A 19,171-nucleotide genomic window follows, 5' to 3' on the forward strand; every position below is an offset into this window, starting at 1 on the left:
AGAGAGGAGAGAGAGAGAGAGAGAGAGATTGCCCTTGCATACACCCTGACCAAGGATGGAACCCACAACCTAGGTATGCACCCTGACCTGGAATCGAACCTACAAACTTTTGGTGTACAGGATGACACCCCAACTAACTGAGCCTCTTGGCCAGGGCACTAAGTTTTTTTATTCATTTTTTTGTGTGTGTGTCAAAGATTGTATGTGGTTCATTTTGCATTGTCAGGCCTGATGCTTAATAATTGTATGGATGAGTAACGAGTGGATGAGATTAGACAAAAGAGTGAATGAGTGATACTTCTCTCAGAATAGAAGACAGACCCAATATGACACATCCAAGTCATTTCTCAACTCATCTTACATTGAAGACTCACATTGGCTTCCATCTAAACCTCACTGGGTGGGCAGAGAAAGAGCATTGTTTTCCCAGCTTCACTTAAACATGGGACCATGGTGTGTGTATGTGTGTTCGTGTGTGTGTGTGTGTGTGTGTGTGTGTGTGTGTGTGTGCGCGCGCGCGCAATGGTAATTTATGACTATAAGGAATCTTTTGCTTCTTTCAAAACAAACAAAAAAGAAATAAACTATCTTAATAATTATCAACTGCCTTAATCTTACATGAGTCACCACTAGAGGGCAAGCTTGTAGCCTTGGTAGCAAAAATCATCAGTAGCAGCCTGTATTTCTCCCTGGGAGCTGGGAGTAAGGGGTTTTTTTCAAATGTATATGCAAATATCACTTCCTCAGGAAAATTAAAGTCTTTACTAGCAAAAATATAACTTATATCACTAGTTTTTGTTAGGTTCCAGAAATACACACAGTGATTTTCTTGAAATGTAAAAGTTTATGTTCAGAAGCCATCTCTTGATCAGAAAATTTCTTTTAAAAATTATATGCCTGCTCTTAGTTGCTCATCAAAAATAGCATGCATCGTTCATGACCTTCACTTTTACTAAATTGATTGTACTCTGTTTTCCCCAAGTGATGACCAAAGCTCGTGCTCCAGCTCTTACTTTCCAGCTCAAGCCAATGCTGCGCTCACAAACAGCCAGTTTCCTCCTGCATTGATCCCGTCTCATAATCCCAAAGATGAACCCATTTTGTGGTAGGATAGCCAACTACACTGGTAAAAAGACAAGTGCCAAAACTGTGTAGAGAGGCCATATGTAGAAACACAGTTGAATAGATTTGTAGTCAGCCCACTATACTATGAACTTGAGTCACCAGAGTTGATGAATGAATTAGGTATTACTCAAAAGAAGGGGGTCATGGGTGTCACTATCCCTGCCCTAATCAGCATTTTCAGTGATCTGAAGTGAAGGTGTAATTGTAACGTATATTACATCAAATGACAGCATTAATAGCCAAAAATATATTTATTTCTATAAATGTCCAAAATCAGTGAGATAAAATTCAACAAGAAATAAACATAAACCTGTATGGACTAAGTAGCTTAAGTGTAGTTGTTTTAATAATCATTGCAGAAAAGTAGTCATGGTAAAACTTAGCCTGAGGTCAAAGGTTAGTGGCTAAACATAAGTTCCGTGTGAATCTCAATGTGACATGGCTACTAAAGATATTAATGTGCCCTTACACAAGAGTGTCGCCATCAAGAGATTCCACTGCCTGCGCACACCATAGTACCTCTCTGGTGAGGGAACTGAACACATCACATCAGGGGCCTGGAGTTTAGCCCAGAGAAGGGATGGAGAAAGTAGAGCATGGTGAGTCTCATCAAATACATGAGAGACTGCCGGATGGAAGATGGGGAATGTTTTTGTGCTATATTTGAGAGTACTGACCTCCAACTAAAGAGAATACATTCATGGGTAAGAGATTTGAGGTTGAAGTAAGAAAAACTTTCTAACAAGTATACTGCTTGAAAATTAAGTGTCCTTTATTACAGGTAGCTTATAGTCATTGGAAATGTCAAAGCAGAAACTGAATGTTCATTTTTCATAGGTATTTAGAAAAACATTCTTCTATCTGAATGTGGTTAGAAGTTGAGGGAATAAAGACAAAACAATATTTCCCCAAAAATTATTTAGTACAATAATGTTTCAGTTACTTTACTCAACATATACTGAAGGCCCTTCTCCAAGGCTCTATAATTCCATCAGGGAGAAGACAGAAGTATAAGGGTAGTGTATTGTCTTGGTTGGTCTGCATCCATCTGTCCCACTAATCATTCCTTCTCTCAGTAAGGACTTAATAGCATTCATTTCATGTTATTTACTTTTTTGGTATATAGTACTATGACTTTTTTTTCTTTATTTTATTTTTTTCTATTACCATTTATTCCCTCATACCTTTTTTCACCTCCACTTACCCTTCTTCCCCGCTGCAATCACTAAACTGTTGTCTCTGTCCATGAGTGTTTTTCTCTTTTTGTTTCCTTTTTGCTCCATCCCACCTAACACTCCACCACCACCACCACTAGAGCTGTCTGCCTGCTCTGTATCTATGTGTCTGTCTCTATTTTGCTTGGTAGTTCAGTTTGTTCATTAAATTCAACACGTGAGTAAAATCATGTGGTACTTGTCTTTCTCTGACTGACTTATTTCACTTAACATAATGTTCTCCAGGTCCATCCAGGCTATTGCAAAGGGTAAAATGTTCTTTATTTTCAGGCTGAGTAGTATTCTATTGTGTAAATGTACTACAGCTTTTTTATCCACCCATGTACCGATGGACACTTGGGCTGCTTCTAAATCTTGGCTATTTTAAATAATTCTGTAATGAGCATAGGGATGCATAAACTCTTTCAAATTAATGTTTTGGGTTTCTTTGGATATTTTTTCAGAAGTGGAATCCCGGGGTCATAGGCAGTTCCATTTTTAATTTTTTCAGATAACTCCATACTGCTTTCCACAGTGGCTGCACCAATCTATATTCCCACCAACAGTGCACAAGGGTTCTCTTTTCTCCACATCCTTGCCAACACTGTTTTTTTATATTTACTGACTAGAGGCCCAGTGCATGAAATTCGTGCACGGAGTGGGGTTGTCCCTCAGCCCAGCCTGTACCCTCTCCAATATGGGATCCCACCGGGATCGGGCCTAAACGGGCAGTCAGACATCCCTCTCACAATCCAGGACTGCTGGCTCCCAACTGCTTGCCTGCCTGCCTTCCTGATTGCCCCTAACTGCTTCTGCCTGCCAGCCTGATCACCCCCTAACCACTCTGCTGCCAGCCTGTTTGCCCCCAACATCCCTCCTCTGCTGGCCTGGTCACCCCTAACTGCCCTCTCCTGCAGGGTTGATCACTTCCAACTTCCCTCCCTTGCAGGCCTGGTCCTTCTCAACTGCCCTCCTTTGCAAGCCTGGTCCCTCCCAACTGCCCTCTCCTGCTGGCCATCTTGTGTCCATATGGGGGCAGGATCTTTGACCACATGGGGGCAGACATATTGTGTGTTGAAGTGATGATCAATCTGCATATTACTCTTTTATTAGATAGGATAGAGACCTGGTACAGGGGTGGGGGCCAGCTGGTTTGCCCTGAAGGGTGTCCCGGATCAGGTGGGGGTTCCCTTGGGGCGTGGGACGGCCTGAGCGAGGGGCCTGTGGTGGTTTGCAGGCCGGCCACGCCCCCTGGCAACCCAAGCGGAGGCCCTGGTATCTGGAATTTATTTTCCTTCTACAATTGAAACTTTGTAGCCTGGAATGGAGCCAAGCCTGGGGCTCCCTCCGAGGCCGGCAGCCATTTGTGTTGGGGTTATAATTAAAACTTTGTTACCTTAAGCGGGTGGGCCCGGCCAGGGTGTGTGGAAAGCTTACTTCCCCTGTTGCCGGGAGCAACCCTGGCCTGCTCTCTCAAGCTCCAATCTGCCGCCATTTGTTTGAATTTGTTTACCTTCTATAATTGAAACTTTGTAGCTTGAGTGGAGGCTTAGGCCTGGCAAGGGCAGGCGGAAAGCTTGGCTTCCTCTGTTACATAGGAAACCTTGTTCTCTGTGGCTGTAGCCATCTTGGTTTGGGTTAATTTGCATGCTTGCTTAGATTGGATGGTGGGTGTGGCTTGTGGACGTGGCTTATGGGTGTGTCGGAGGTATGGTCAATTTGCATATTTGTCTATTATTAGGTTGGATGATAGCCATTCTGACAGTATGAGGTGATATCTCATTGTGGTTTTAATTTGCATTTCTCTGATGATTAGTGCTAAATTGAGCATCTTTTCTTATATCGATTGGCCATCTGTATGGCATCTTTGGAGAAGTGTCTATTCAGTTTCTTTGCCCATTTTTTAATTGGATTGTTTGTTTGGTTTGGTGTTGAGTTGCATAAGTTCTTTATCAATTTTGGATATAGCCCTTTTTCAGAGGTGTTCATTGGGGAATATGTTCTCCCATTTAGTGGGTTGTCATTACATTTTGTTGGTAGTTTCCTTTGCTGGGCAAAATGTTTTCAGTTTGGTGTGGTCCCATTTGTTTATTTTTTCTTTTATTTCCCTTACCCAAGAAGAAATATCAGAAAAAATATTGCTAAGAGAAATGTCTGAGAATTCACTGCCTATGCTCTCTTCTAGGATTTTTATGGTTATGAGTCAACATTAAAGACTTTAATCCATTTTTATTTTATTCTCATGTGCAGTATAAGAAGGTGGTTTAGTTTCATTTTGCATGTATCTGTCTAATTTTCACAATACCATTTGTTGAATAGACTATCTTTAACCCATTGTATGTTTTTTTTGCCTTATTTGTTGAATATTAATTGAATATAAAAGCATGGGTTTATTTCTCTGATCTCTGTTCTGTTCCATTAATCTATATGTCTGTTTTTAGGCCAGTATCTTGCTCTTTTGATTACTTGGCCTTGTAGTATAGTTTGATATTAAGTAGCATGATTTCTCCAACTTTGTTCTTCTTTCTCGAGGTCACTGTTGCTATTCGGGGTCTTTTGTGATTCCATATAAATTTTGCTATATTTGTTCTAGTTCTGTGAAATACACCATTGGTATATTGATAGAAATTGTGTTGAATCTGTAGATTTCTTTGGGTAGTATGGACATTTTATTGATGTTATTTTTTCCTACCCATGAATGTGGTATATGCTTCCACTTATTTGTATCTTCTTCAATTTCTTTCTTCAGTATCTTATAATTTCCTGAGTACAGGACTTTTATATTCTTGGTTAGTTTTATTCCTAGGTATTTTATTCTAATTTTTGAAGCAATTTTGAATGGGAATATTTTCTTAGTTTCTCTTTCTGATAGTTCATTGTCTATACTAATAAAAGGGTAATATGCTAATTAGACCTGGAGACCTTCCGGATGTCCTCCGGACAAAGCCATGGTGGTGGGGCTGAGGCAGAGGCAATTAGGGGTGATCAGGCCAGGAGGGGAGGGCAGTTGGGGGTGATCAGGCTGGCAGGGGGGCAGTAGGGGGCAAGCAGGCCGGCATGGGGGGCCAGTTGGGAGGAAGCAGGCTGGCAGGGGGGGCAGTAGGGGGCAAGCAGGCCGGCATGGGGGGCCAGTTGGGAGGAAGCAGGCCAGCAGGGGTGGTCAGATGGGGCTGAGCAGGCTGGCAGGGGGGGGAGTAGGGGCGAGCAGGCTGGCCAGGGGAGGGGAAGTTTGGGGCAAGAAGACCAGCTGGGGAGGCAGTTGGGGGCGAACAGGCTGGCAGGCAGAGTAGTTAGGGACAATCAGGCAGGCAGGCAGAAGTAGTTAGGGACAATCAGGCAGGCAGGCAGTGGGCTTAGGGGCAATCAGGCAGGCAGGTGAGTGGTTAGGAGCCAGGGGTCCCAGATTGCGAGAGGGATGTCCCCCAAGGGGTCCCAGATTGGAGATGGTGCACATCAGCAAAAGTCTCAAAACACTCAGATATCTGCCTCTGCCTGCAGGCTCTCTGTTAGGCTCATTCACTTAAAAAGCTATAACACCCCAATCCAATGTTATTCAGCTAACAAATGGCAGAGCCAGAACTTAAGCTCAGGTATGTTTGAGTCCATGATCTAACTAGTATGTCCTCCTGTCTCCATATCATGCCTTTATTTTACTGACAGGTGCCTAATATAAGTTGTTTCTGTATTTTTTCCATATTAAAAATACTGAGATAATTTTTTATATATATATGATCTTTCTTTAAGTTGCATTTCTAGTAGAATACTATACTACTACTATACTCCTCAGCAGGATTTAAGTTCCTCAGGGTGGGATGAGAGGGACTCAAATGCGTGGTGCCATTGCTTCTCCCCGGGCTGATGATTCATGAATGGGAATGCTCTGCCTGAGAAGGATGGCTTCTACATTATGCAGAAATGACTCATCTCAGGTATCCTTGCAGCTGACCTCTCAGCTCTCTCTGAGGAGCCACTGACCCCAGAATCTACTCACACAGCTCTGGTCTGCTGGAGCCAAGGGTGAGTGGCTGCAAATGAAATTTTGTGTGTTGGCCCTTAAAGAGGGTGCCTGCATTTTAGCCATTTCTCCTTGGCAGACAGAAACCCTGTTGCTTTTCACAGCCAGATGCTCACAGTTCTGGTGCTCTAGGCTAGGAAGCCCAGTTTAGTGTTTAGACCCCAGACTCCTCAGGGGGAATCCCGAGATACTTCAGAACTTCAGCTGCCACCCATGGGAGCCCAGCCAGCCATCTCATGCCTCTGCACTTCCTAGCAGGCTCACTGTGGCCTCCTCTGTAAGTCTCTCCTGCTGCCCTTCAGTTGGTTATTCAGGATGATTTTTCTATACTTTTGTTGTAGTTCCAGGTCCTGGAAGGAGGTGAGTGTAACTTTCACCTAATCTACCACTATCTTCCAAGTCTCAACACTTCAAATTGTTGATGAAAGAAACATTCAAATCCGTGAGCCCAGACATGGCTCCTCCATCTCCCCAGTGACAGTAGCAGGTGCAACTTACTTGCCTGTCTGCTTTGAGCCACCTCTGATTCATTTCATATTAAAATGCTTAGCCTTGCCCTAGCCGGTTTGGCTCAGTGGAGAGAGCATTGGCCTGTGGACTGAAGGGTCTTAGGTTCAATTCTGGCTAAGGGCACATGCCAGGGTTGTGGGCTCAATCCCCGGGGGTGGGGGGCGTGCAGGAGGCAGCCAATCAATGATTCTTTCTCATCATTGATGTTTCTCCCTTCCTCTCTGAAATAAACATAAATATATATATATAATATGTCATAGCCTTATTGGACTAACAATGATTAATAATATACAGTGTGGGCAAAGTCATAAGGATATCAATAATCTCATATGTATTGGTATAAGAGTAACTTGATATAGTATTTCTGAAAGGTAATTTGGTAATATATAACCAAAGCCTTAAATAATATGTGAACTGTAATTCTACTACTAGAAATGCAACTTAAAGAAAGATCATATATATATATAAATTTATCTCAGCATTTTTAATAGGGGAAAAAATACAGAAACAACTTATATAAGGCACTGATCAGTAAAATAAAGGCATGATATGGAGACAGGAGGACATACTAGTTAGATCATGGACTCAAACATACCTGAGCTTAAGTTCTGGCTCTGCCATTTGTTAGCTGAGTAACATTGGATTGGGCAATTACTTAACATCTCGGAGACTTAATTTTTTCATATGTAAAATATCAGTAAGATTACTTAATAAGGTTCTTGTAGAAATCAAATGGAACAATGAATGTGAAGTTCTTAACAGGATGGCTGGCATATCCCATGTTCTCACTAAATGGCAGTGGGTAATTGTTGGGATTATTATTGTGGTGCATCAACATAATGGAATATCTAGCAGCCACTAAAAGTCATGATGTTGACATGTGCTTATTCACTTGGGAAAACTTCAGGATATATTATCCACTGGAAACAGAAGAGCAAGAAAGAGAGAGAAAGAAAGCTCTGGAAGTCCATACTTACAAATGTTAACAATAGTTATTTCTAGGTATCAAGATTATGGGTATAATTCCTTTTCTCTATAATTCTCTGTCATTTGTAATTTTCCTACAGTGCTATATTGGATATTACTTGTATGACAAAAATGTAATATATATATTTTAATTGCAGTGACATTGACTCCCTAAGTTTTAATAAAGTCCTAGGATTATACAATAGCTAACAGAATCCAGAATGTGCGTGTTTTATGTATCTCACTGTAGCTGCATAGAACTCCTTTTTAGATAGTTTCATGACTATTTTAAAGTGAGGATGAGAATCTGGTTTCTTGAAGTTTCCATTTATTTCTCCATCTTCCCAGATATCTCTAGTGTAATGCTCTGAAAAACTATTTAAGTTTTCCTTTAATATTATCATACCTCTTCTGACTTACTTCTTTCTAACTTCTATAAAACTTTTATTATTTTTATTATTTCATTTAAACTTATGACTTCATAAAGATTTTACATGTGGGTATTTAATGGGTTTGGTGTTTTTAATAATTTATTTTTTCCAGGAAGTTTAATTCTAATGTATGTGGACCATAAAGTAATTTCACAAAATTATTTTCTTATAAATGATTTTTACTTCTTAAAGGTTAAAGATTTAAATTTAATCAATTTTCTTTAGAATCATAAAGGCCATATACTATGGCCAGAGGAAAATCAATGTCTTTTTTATTTTTTTTATTGTTTAAAGTATTACAAATAGTAGTATATATGTCTTCTTTTTGTTTTCCAATGGAGTACCATATTTGTTAAAAAGTAAATTGACATTTTTATGGCTTTTTCGATTTCATGCCACTTTTCTTCAATTTTACTTGGTGAAATAATTTTTAGTACTTACTGAGCTCATCTGTGAAAAATAGTTTAGTGGCTACTAGTGATTCATTAGCCATCATTTCAACAGGTTTATCCTTGAATTCACAGCAACATGGAGAATTATGTTTGTTCTGACACATTTGTTACATTAGTCACTTTTTAGTTTTCTATTATGGGAATTACAGAAACCATTTTACTAGGTTCAGCTTATCTATGAACTTTCATATGATTTTATGGCCACTGGTTGCATTTTATGACTTACATTAACTTAGAAAACAGTGTGAAGTTTCCTCAAAAATTAAAAATGAAACTGCCAGTGAGCCCACTTCTAGAAATATATCCTAAGAAGCCTGAAACACCAATTAGAAGGAATACATGCACCCCTTTATTCATAGCACCATTAATTACAATAGCAAAGAGTGGGAAACAGCCCAAGTTCCCATCAGTAGATGAATGGATAAGAAAAATGGGTACATTTACACAATGGAATACTATGCAACAGTAAAAAAAAAAAAAAAAGGATCTCTTACTCTTTGAGACAGTGTGGCGGGATCTGGAGAGTATTATGCTAAGTAAAATAAGCCAGTCAAAGAAAGACAAGTATCACATGATCTCACTCATGTGTGGAATCTAATGAACACAATAAACTGGCAAACAAAATAGACCCAGAAACATTGAAGTATGCAACAGACTGACACATTTCAGAGGAAAGTGGCAGGGTGTGGGGGTGTGGGGGTGGGGAGAGAGACTGGAAGAGATTAACCATATAACCTATATGCATATATGCATAACCCATGGACATGGACAATAGTGCGGTGAAGGCCTGGGTAGCGGGGGGAGCAAGGAGGAGAGGATCAATGTGCGGACAAGGGGGGACATCTATAATACTTTCAACAATAACGATAATTTTTTTTTAAAAAGAAACCACTTGACCAAGTTCAGATTTTCTGTGAACTTTCTTATTTTATGGCCACTGGCTGAATTTTATGACTTATATTCACTTTTTTACTTTTTCAAATAACTTTTCCAAATAGTGTCAGTTTCTAACTCATGGGAAATCAGACATATGCCCAAACATCTACTGCTCAGAAAGTTACAGCTGCTGGAAAACCTCACATAAATGAAAAAGAAACAAAAATAAAACTTTTCTTTAAAAAAGAAAATTCTTGTGTAAAATATCAGTATGCCAAAAATCTAATACCTGACCTTTCACTATATCTAGTCTTTGTAGAAGATGCCTTCAGATTATAAATGGAACCTTTTTCTTAATTGTTGCCATTTAGCACATTTAGTCTGTCAAATAATGGGTTGTCTTGATAGCTATATAATAAGCCCTAGAGAACAAATTCTCTGACTGTAGCCATCTGCAATGATCACAAGAGTAGCTTACAAAATACTGACAGTCTGTATGGTAATAGGCTGCATATGGCAGTCCACAATTATGTGTAGCTGCATTCAATTAGTGTTGTACAACTGCACAGTTTTATTGCTTCATTTAAACAGTGAAAGCACTACATGCTGGATAATTTGCACTAATCCTCATCTCTTTAATAGCCCCTTAGTGTTTAAAATGTAGGAGAACATCTATAGTATTTAAAGGCCTGGGATGAACATTAAATTATATCTCATGTTGTGAATACTGTTTGATTGACAATTAATATACTCCCACCTCACGTATGAGTCATGTTTTATGAAGTCTTCAAAATACAGTTATAGCAAAAATTTCTTATACTAGAATTCCACTCGCTGGAACAGGCTGTCCAAACCTATGCTTGCAGCCTTTGATCTTTGATGTCCTTTCTGGAAGATGGTCAGGATGAGGAGGCATGAAGAAGAACAAAGTCAGAATCTATTTGGAGAGTGGTATAAGCCAAGGTTTCTGTGTGTGTGTGTGTGTGTGTGTGTGTGTGTGTGTGTGTGCGCGTGTGTGCGCACGTGCATATATGTTTGAAATAGATGTATTTAGCAATCTGTAATTTTAACAGAGTTTTAGTTTTTAAATGGCCTCACTCATGCCCCTTTGTAATAGTCTTGGGAAGAGACAAAGGTGAGCATAGGCGATAATGGTGAGTCCCATTTGTGAACTGGGCTACTTATACGACTTAAGAGAGGCACTCTCCCATTGGAGGAGAGTTAACCTAGAATATATCCTTCTGAATCCTTCTCTCAAAGTGTTGACGGAGCAGAGCAACCTTGTTTCCTGCCCTGCCTCACAGTAAGTAAGTTAAACAGAATTCTAACCTAGATGCCCCGGACCCTTATTGACCTGCAAAAATATTTTTTCCTAAATCATTTCCAATGTACTTGCATCTACAAATGTTTTCAATTAAATGCATTAAGCCTTTATCTCTAAGCTCTTACTTCTCTTATAAGCACCATTGTAACCTCTTTATGTTCATAAAAGTTCTACTGTACAGTTTCCAAAACAAACAAAAAAAGGCGAACATTGTAAAGGTGATTAAGGAGAGGAAAAAAGAACATCAAAGTGATAGATTCTAGGTATTGCATTAAAATTTATTGGTTTACTTAAGAAGTATTGTTACTTTTAGGTAAACCTAATTTTCTTTATTTTAGGTAAGTTTTTAATGCTTTATATCTTAGTTATTGAAACTTTGAATTTTATTGTTATTATCCTATATAATAAAAGCCTAGGTGGTGTCACACCTTTGCACAACACCCTCTCACAACGGCCGCCACAAGACGGCTGCCACAAGATGGCCACGCACACAGTGGAGATGGGGCCCAGTGGCCACTCCCCGCCGTGAGGCCTGGGGTCCCGCAACTCTGCACTGCACAAAGGAGGCCGGCCGATCCCGGCGTCTCCGCTGCCTCGTGTGGAGGAGGTGGGTCCCAGTGGAGGAGGCGGGTCGCTGCAGGGGAGAGCAGTTGGGGGCCATCAGGCCAGCAGGGTAGCAGTTAGGTAGCGATCAGGTTGGCAGGCAGAAGCGGTTAGGGGCAATCAGGCAGGCAGGCAGGTGAGTGGCTAGAAGCCAGTGGTCCCGGATTGTAAGAGGGATATCCGGCAGTCAGACATCCCCCAAGGGGTTCCATATTGGAGAGGGTGCAGGCTGGGTTGAGGGCCACCCCCCACCCCCATGCATGAATTTTGTGCATTAGGCCTCTATTAATATAATTGACATATGGCTATATGTAAGATAGAATGCCTATCAAAATGTAGATGTTCAAAAATAAAACCTTGCTTCATGTAAGAGAATTACATGGTAACTTAGCCAAATGGCTCAGTTGATTGGAGCATCATCCTGTACACCAAAAGGTTGTATGTTTGATTCCCGGTCAGGGCACATATTTAGGTGGCACATGCAGGAGGCAACTGATCAATGTTTCTCACATTATTGTTTCTCTTTCTGTGTGTCTCTCTCTCCCTTTCTTTTTCTCTCAAAATCAATAAAAACATATGCTTAGGTGAGGATTAAGAACATAATAATAAAGAGAATTGCATAACCATATTCAGAACTAAAATATATCTTATGACTAGATCTGCCAACATCTGCTTTTGTCCAACTTTTGAATAAAGTTAGGTGATTATAAATAGTATGTTTAGAAAAAAAAACACAAGATTCCTGTGTAAATGGTGTTGTGAAAATTGAAATCTGACCTAATAGAACATCAAAGCAAGAGATTACTTTGCCTTTTAGAAATGTTATTGTTAACAAAATGGAACTAAGGAAGTAAAAATATGGCTCTTTCTGAGAAACAAACTTAATGATCTACTTGATGTTTTCATATTAGATTTCTTTTCATGAAAAACATTTGCTTTATCACTGGATAACAAGAATGGCTAACATGCTAAGACTACAATTTAGGGATTTCTTTTGCTTAAGAACATTCAGTCAGTCTATGGATGGTATTATACTTTGCAGCTCTGATAGCTTAAAGTTCATAACTCAAACTTGTTTGTGCTGACCAGGGATGAACAGTTGCCTCGTCAAAGTAAGAAGGATAGTGTCCATCCCTGATAACAACTGGGCAAAGCCACATCTGTTAAGTACATACAGTTGTTCTTATCCTAACAACCCAAGTGCTGGTGAAGCCTCTGGGCACCTGCACAAGGGCAGCTTCCATTTGACCATAGTCATGTCCTTAGGGAGAGGACTCCATGTTCTGAGTGTGGAGTGTGGAGAAAAAGTAAAATACTATTTTTCTGCCCAGAAAAGATGCAGTGTCTCCAGAGAGGAGGATCTGACTATCTGACTCTGCCAAAACAGTTAGATACAAATGATTATTGCTGATAATGTAGCTTAGCTAGCCAAACATCTGCACTTTATGCTGCAGTGAAATGAAAAGTTAATCTACTTTTTCCAAAAAGCAGACATGATGTGGGAATGGTAACAGCACTTCTGATGTGTGGAGATGTGCCTTGCTGTTGGAAAGGTTCAAACTGCTGGAGCAAGTGCACATGATCATAGAGTGATAACAGAAGAACATGTAGACCTCAACTCGCTAGAAGAATTATTTTGATGTACAAGGCAAACTTCGCCATGTCCTTAAGGCATCTCCTGCCTTTGCTGGGAATACTAGCCTTTAACTATTGTTTTCTTTACCTTATTGACTTCAATGTGGGCACTGAATCAGAATTCTGAATGCCTTTTGATCTTTTCTTTGAAATAATAGACATTGTTTGGGAGCCTTTTTTTAAATATATATTTTTTATTGATTTCAGAGAGGAAGGGAGGAGAAAGAGATAGAAACATCAGTGATGAGAGAGAATCATTGATTGGCTGCCTCGTGCACATTCCTTACTGAGGATCGAGCCTGCAACATGGTCATGTGCCCTGACTGGGAATCAAACCTGGAACCCTTCAGTCCTCAAGCCGAAACTCTGTCCAGAGCTGGGAGACATTTTAGAGCAGAACCATTTGGTTTGATCCTGGGCTAGAACTAAATCAGTGTAAATGCTTGCCTATGGTCACATGCACCTTTCTCTTAATTTGTGGGATGAAAGTCTGGAGACTTTTACTGCCTTAATAAGGAAACCTGGGCAGAATGCTGACTCCACACTTGGTAAATCTTTCCAAATTGCCACAGGTGAAATGAAATATTAATATCCCTTTCAGTTACTTACTTTAAAAAAATAAAGTATTTTACTATACATGTAGATCTTTCTGTTCAATTACTAAAGAACTGCATTTTAAAGCTTCTTACATTAAAAGAAAGAGGTAATTATTTTCAGAAATTGGAGATATTTCACTAGAGACTTTCTATATTTCATTGTATTATGTAAATCAGCTTTAATTGTAGAAACATCGGATACAGATAAGAAAAACAAAAAGCCAACTCCCATAATTTTACTACCCAGATTCAGACACACCATTGTCTCTCATTTTCCTTTGCCCTTATTTTTTCTTTAATAGACATTTAACTCAAACCAATCTGAAATCTGCTGTCCTCACTTCCAAACATAGCTCATTTCAATACATTTACATCACCATTTTTTTGGCCATAGAGCATTTTATTGTATGAATATGTCATAATTTATTTAACAGATTTCCATTTGCTGGTTGTTCAACATGTTTCTAATTTGGCAGTAATCTAAAGAATGATATCCTCATATGTATAACCTTGCATAATTATCTGAAGTTTTTATCATAAATACATTCAATTTAAACCACAATGCTCCTCGTTTATTCAGGGAAGAGATTCTGAGCTCTTGATTAAGGGGATTTCACTTTTTACTTTCATGTTAGGTGTATGAACACCAAGATGGCAGCAAATCACTGAAGCTGGGTGACTTTGGACTGGCCACCATTGTGGATGGCCCCCTGTACACAGTCTGTGGTACCCCAACATACGTGGCTCCAGAAATCATTGCAGAGACTGGGTAAGTGCTTCCTGTGGGATGTGCTTGCCAAAGAACTATTCTGCTTCGAGAATAGGAGAAACAGTACTGCTCTGTCCCATCCAGACAATTAGCTATCAGATTTTTTTTCACTCTTTTTTACTTGAAAGTGGGAGTCATTTTCTCTGTTTTCCCAATCAAATTGCCAATTACTGCAATCTTGTTTAAGGCTTCCGTTTGGCCTTTGTAAAGATAGAACAGCAGTTGTTAACCTCAGAGTAAAAAATGTTTGGAGTAACAGAAAAACATACAGTGTTGGTAATTAACTCACTTTTGGAGATAAAAGAAGCAAACACTGTTGTGTGGTGTGCCCTGATTACAATCTCCTTTCATTATTTCATTCAGCTGGCCTTATTCTTCAGACTTGGTTCCATTTTGGCCCTCTTGGCACTATTGATTATCTGTGAGGTACAAACACCCTTAGGTATCACAGGGTCACTGGGAATTTGCTGGTTTCTATGTGCAGCAGTATAAATAAGAGTGAAAATTTCTAGAATGGGGAGGGAAGGGAGGTTGGCCTAATACTTACAAAGGACCTATTCTTTTCCAGGAACTAAGCTCCTTTTCTTAATTCTTACTCTTCCAGTAGATGGTATGATTTCTGATTGGCAGTTGAATAAATTCAGGCTTGGATAATTGAATATCATGTAAGTTCATGACTAGATAGTAGTGAGTCAGCATTTAAATTAGGTCTGATAAGTAAAATGCTCTTTTTATAAAGATCCCTATTTCTCACCAGCATCATAGGCAGGGTTTTGAAGCACTATATTTAAACAGAAGTATTAGGAAAGAGTGGGGCAGTAAGGGAATACAATCCTACTTTTTTTTTTCCTATCAGCTGCACAAAACTATAGCTAATGGACTAGGGTGTATCCACTGTGACTAGTTGGAGATAGTTTTTCTGCTTGTACCATAGACCAGAAAGGCAGAAATACAAAACAGATGATAAGGGAATTTCAATAGGGAAACCCCTAAGGTGAGATGTGAGGTAATGAGGACTTTTCTATTAATCAAATTTGAGTGAGTTGGAAGAACACATCTGTAGCCCAGCCTGACCTCCCTCACAGGGTGCTATTTTAGGCATTGCTCCATTTCTGCTGTAAGTATTTTGAGGCCTGTTGGGAGAGAATGGTGTAGGATAGAGGGAGGATTTGGTAGGTCTCTTGAAGACCTTGGTTAGAGACCAACTCTGCCATTGCCAGTGGGTGATTTTGAGCTAACCTATTTACCGCTCTGAACCTCAGTTTTCTCTTCTATAAAATAAGCAATAATACTTATTTTGTAAAACAGAGTTGTTGGGAAAACAAAATAAGATAACTTACGTCAGTGCATTATAAATTGGAAAAAATCCTATAAGTATTTATTATTTCTAAAATTAGAGAGTTAGATAGTCTCAAGGGTCTATCACATCATTATTTTAAAATTGATATGACTTCCAGTCAAGCCATCTACAAATTCAATGCAATTTCTATCAAGATACCAATGGTGTATTTCACAGAACTAGAACAAATATTCCAAAATTTATATGGAATTACAAAAGACCCCAAATAGCAACTTTGATCTTCAGAAAGAAGGACAAAGTTGGAGGAATCACACTACCTGATGTCAAACTATACTACAGGGCCATAGTAATCAAAACAGCATGGTACTAGCATAAAACACAGACATGTAGATCAAGGGAACAGAATAGAGAGCCCAGAAATACATTTATACCTTTATAGTCAATTAATATTTGACCAAGGAGGCAAAAACATACAATGGTCTAAAGAGAATATATTCAATAAATGGTGTTGGGAAAACTGGACTGATGATATGTGCAAAAAATGAAACTAGACCACCTTCTTATACTACACACAATAAACTCAAAATGGATTAAAGACTTAAATGTTAGCTTCCCCAAACCATAAAAATACTAGAAGAAAACAGGCAGTAAATTCTCAGACATTTCTTATAGCAATATTTTTCCCTTCTCAGGCAAGGGAAATAAAAGAAAAAATAAACAAATGAGATGACATCAAACTAAAGAGTTTTTGCACAGCATAGGAAATCATCAACAAAATGGAAGGACAACCCACTGAATGGGAGAACATACTCACCAATGATACATCTGATAAGGGGTTACTATCCAAAATATATCAATTATTTATACAACTCAACAAAAGAAAGACAAACAACCCAATTTTAAAAATGGGCAAAAGGCCTGAATAGACACTCCTCCAAAGAGGTCCTACAGATGGCCATGTGAAAAGATACTCAATGTCATTAATCATCAGATAAATGCAAATTAAAACCATAATGATATAGCACTTCACACTGTCAGAATGGCTATCATCAATAAATCAACAAACAACAGTGGTGGTGCAGATGTAGAGAAAAGGGAACCCTTGTGTACTGTTAGTGGGAATGCAGATTGGTGCAGCCACTGTGGAAAGCAGTATGGAGTTACCTCAGAAAATTAAAAATGGAACTGCCTATGACCCCGAGATTTCACTTCTGGGAATATATCCAAAGAAACCTAAAATACTATTTTGAAATAATATATACATCTCTGTGTTCATTGCAGCATTATTTACAATAGCCAAGAATAGGAAGCAGCCTAAGTGTCCTTTAATAGATGGGTGGATAAAAAAGCTGTGATACATTTACACAATGGAATACTACTCAGTCATAAAAAGGAAGAAAATTTTACCTTTTGCAACAGCATGGATAGATCTGGGGAGCATCATGTTGTGTGAAATAAGTCAGTCAGAGAAAGACAAGTACCATATGATTTCATTCATATGTGGAATTTAATGAGCAAACTGAACTACCAAGCAAAATAGAGACAGACTCATAGATAGAGACCAGGCAGACAGATCTGGTGTTGGTGGTAGGGGTAGGGTGGAGGAATTGAGCAAAAAGAAAAAAAGAGAGAGATAGAGAACTCAACAGTGTGGTGATTGCCGGTGGAGGGAGGAGTAGAGGTGGAAGAGAGTGTAGAGAGGATAAATGGTGATGGCAAAACAAAAGAAAACACAGATGTCCCAAAAGGGTTGCTTTAGAGTGGTAAGTAACTCAAGCCAATATTTTTTTTGCTCCATGTGAACAATTCCACTAAACATTTTGCTAGGGGAAAGATGAAATCTAATTTTTAGGAAGAGGTTTGGTTATCACCCATGAGTTTTATTTTTACAGGTCTCTATGAAGTGTCTCTGTCCAAATATATGTCATGCTGAGTGTTAGCATACTGTTTGAAATGGCACTTGGAAGACGATTAAAGTAGTAGATGCTGTCGGTGCTCTACCTGTATACCCTCAAGACCACCTGTTTCATAACTTCTACCTGACAGTACCTGCAGCTCTTTTCTGAGGGGCTCCCTTGGGCTGCTGGAGCTCTCCCTGAATGAGTAGGGAAAAGGCTACAGTGACAAGGAATTGACATCCACCCCAGCAGCCATACCAATGACTGTTGGGAATGAGTATATAGATACCCCAGCCTCCTCACCCTGCTGTGGGATAACTCTGAGGTTCCTGTTCTTCCAGTCTCCCAGAGCTCCTAGGGAGATTCAGCTCCAGTTGACCTCATTAGTAACTGGTTTGATAACTTCCCTTCCCTTCTCTGTCTCACTTCCCCACTCCTTAGCTGGCATTTCCTGGGATCACCTCCCAAATAAATTACTTGTACTTGAACATAAAGTAAAATTGATATGACTATAATAAGCTTTTTTGCTGAAACCCTTCACTTACTGATATCTGGATACGAGCCTAGCCATGCATGACTTTGATTTTTATTCATGTGCCTTAGATAGTCTCTTTTTTAATTATTCTTTTCTTGAATTCTGTTTACTTGGTGGGTTTTAGTTTAGTGTTTGTTGTTGGATATTTATTTTGTCTGGTTCAGTTTTTTTGGTTTAGAATAGGAGAAACGCCTATTTTGCCATGCCCCACAATTTGTCCTGTCCTGACTTTGTAATTCTGATGTCACTTACTTTTTCAGATATGGCCTCAAGGTAGACATCTGGGCAGCTGGTGTGATCACGTATATCCTGCTGTGTGGCTTTCCTCCGTTTCGTGGGTATGGGCAGCAATCTTTTATTTAGCACCAACAGAGCATTTCTCTATTCTCGGAATGATCTGATCAGCCTTCTTGCACCAAGGACCCTGCAGCACAAAAAGACAATAATAAGAATTTTACTTATAATGGCTATTATTTTTTCAGGTTGTGCATGCTAATTTACATGCATTCCATATATCTTCTTCCTATAATTTAGAAACTCATTATATCGCAATTTACCAAAACTGTTCCATATTAACATTTTGAATCGCTTAAAACTCATTTTACACATTTATGGGGAAAGGGAGGGCTCCAATGCATAAGAATATCCTGAGCTGACAATGTAGCCCTGTTTTTCTCTTACCGCTGTCATTCATCTAAACAGAAGTGGTGATGACCAGGAGGTGCTTTTTGACCAGATTTTGATGGGACAAGTGGACTTTCCTTCTCCCTACTGGGATAATGTTTCTGATTCTGCAAAGGTAGGTTTCTAGTGCCTTCCTCTTCCTTATAGCCTGTGTGTCTTAATGGAATTGTTGAAACTGATTTATTATGTCTGAAGAGAATAAATGATATTGTAAATATGATTTCTGTACACATTTTAG

At 39.3% G+C, this 19,171-nt stretch overlaps 1 protein-coding gene across 1 annotated transcript in view; it reads left to right on the top strand.

Annotated features, from left to right (window-relative positions):
* The window catches only part of DCLK1 (doublecortin like kinase 1), a 500,460-nt gene that overhangs the window by 439,796 nt on the left and 41,493 nt on the right, over positions 1 to 19,171 (top strand). Inside the window, exons 11-13 of the mRNA XM_054720376.1 lie at positions 14,383 to 14,516; positions 18,510 to 18,587; positions 18,952 to 19,048. Coding sequence (XP_054576351.1) covers positions 14,383 to 14,516; positions 18,510 to 18,587; positions 18,952 to 19,048 — 309 coding nt within the window. The remainder of the gene's footprint in view (positions 1 to 14,382; positions 14,517 to 18,509; positions 18,588 to 18,951; positions 19,049 to 19,171) is intronic.

Source organism: Eptesicus fuscus, chromosome 8, assembly GCF_027574615.1.
Source record: "Eptesicus fuscus isolate TK198812 chromosome 8, DD_ASM_mEF_20220401, whole genome shotgun sequence".
Taxonomy (NCBI): domain Eukaryota; kingdom Metazoa; phylum Chordata; class Mammalia; order Chiroptera; family Vespertilionidae; genus Eptesicus; species Eptesicus fuscus.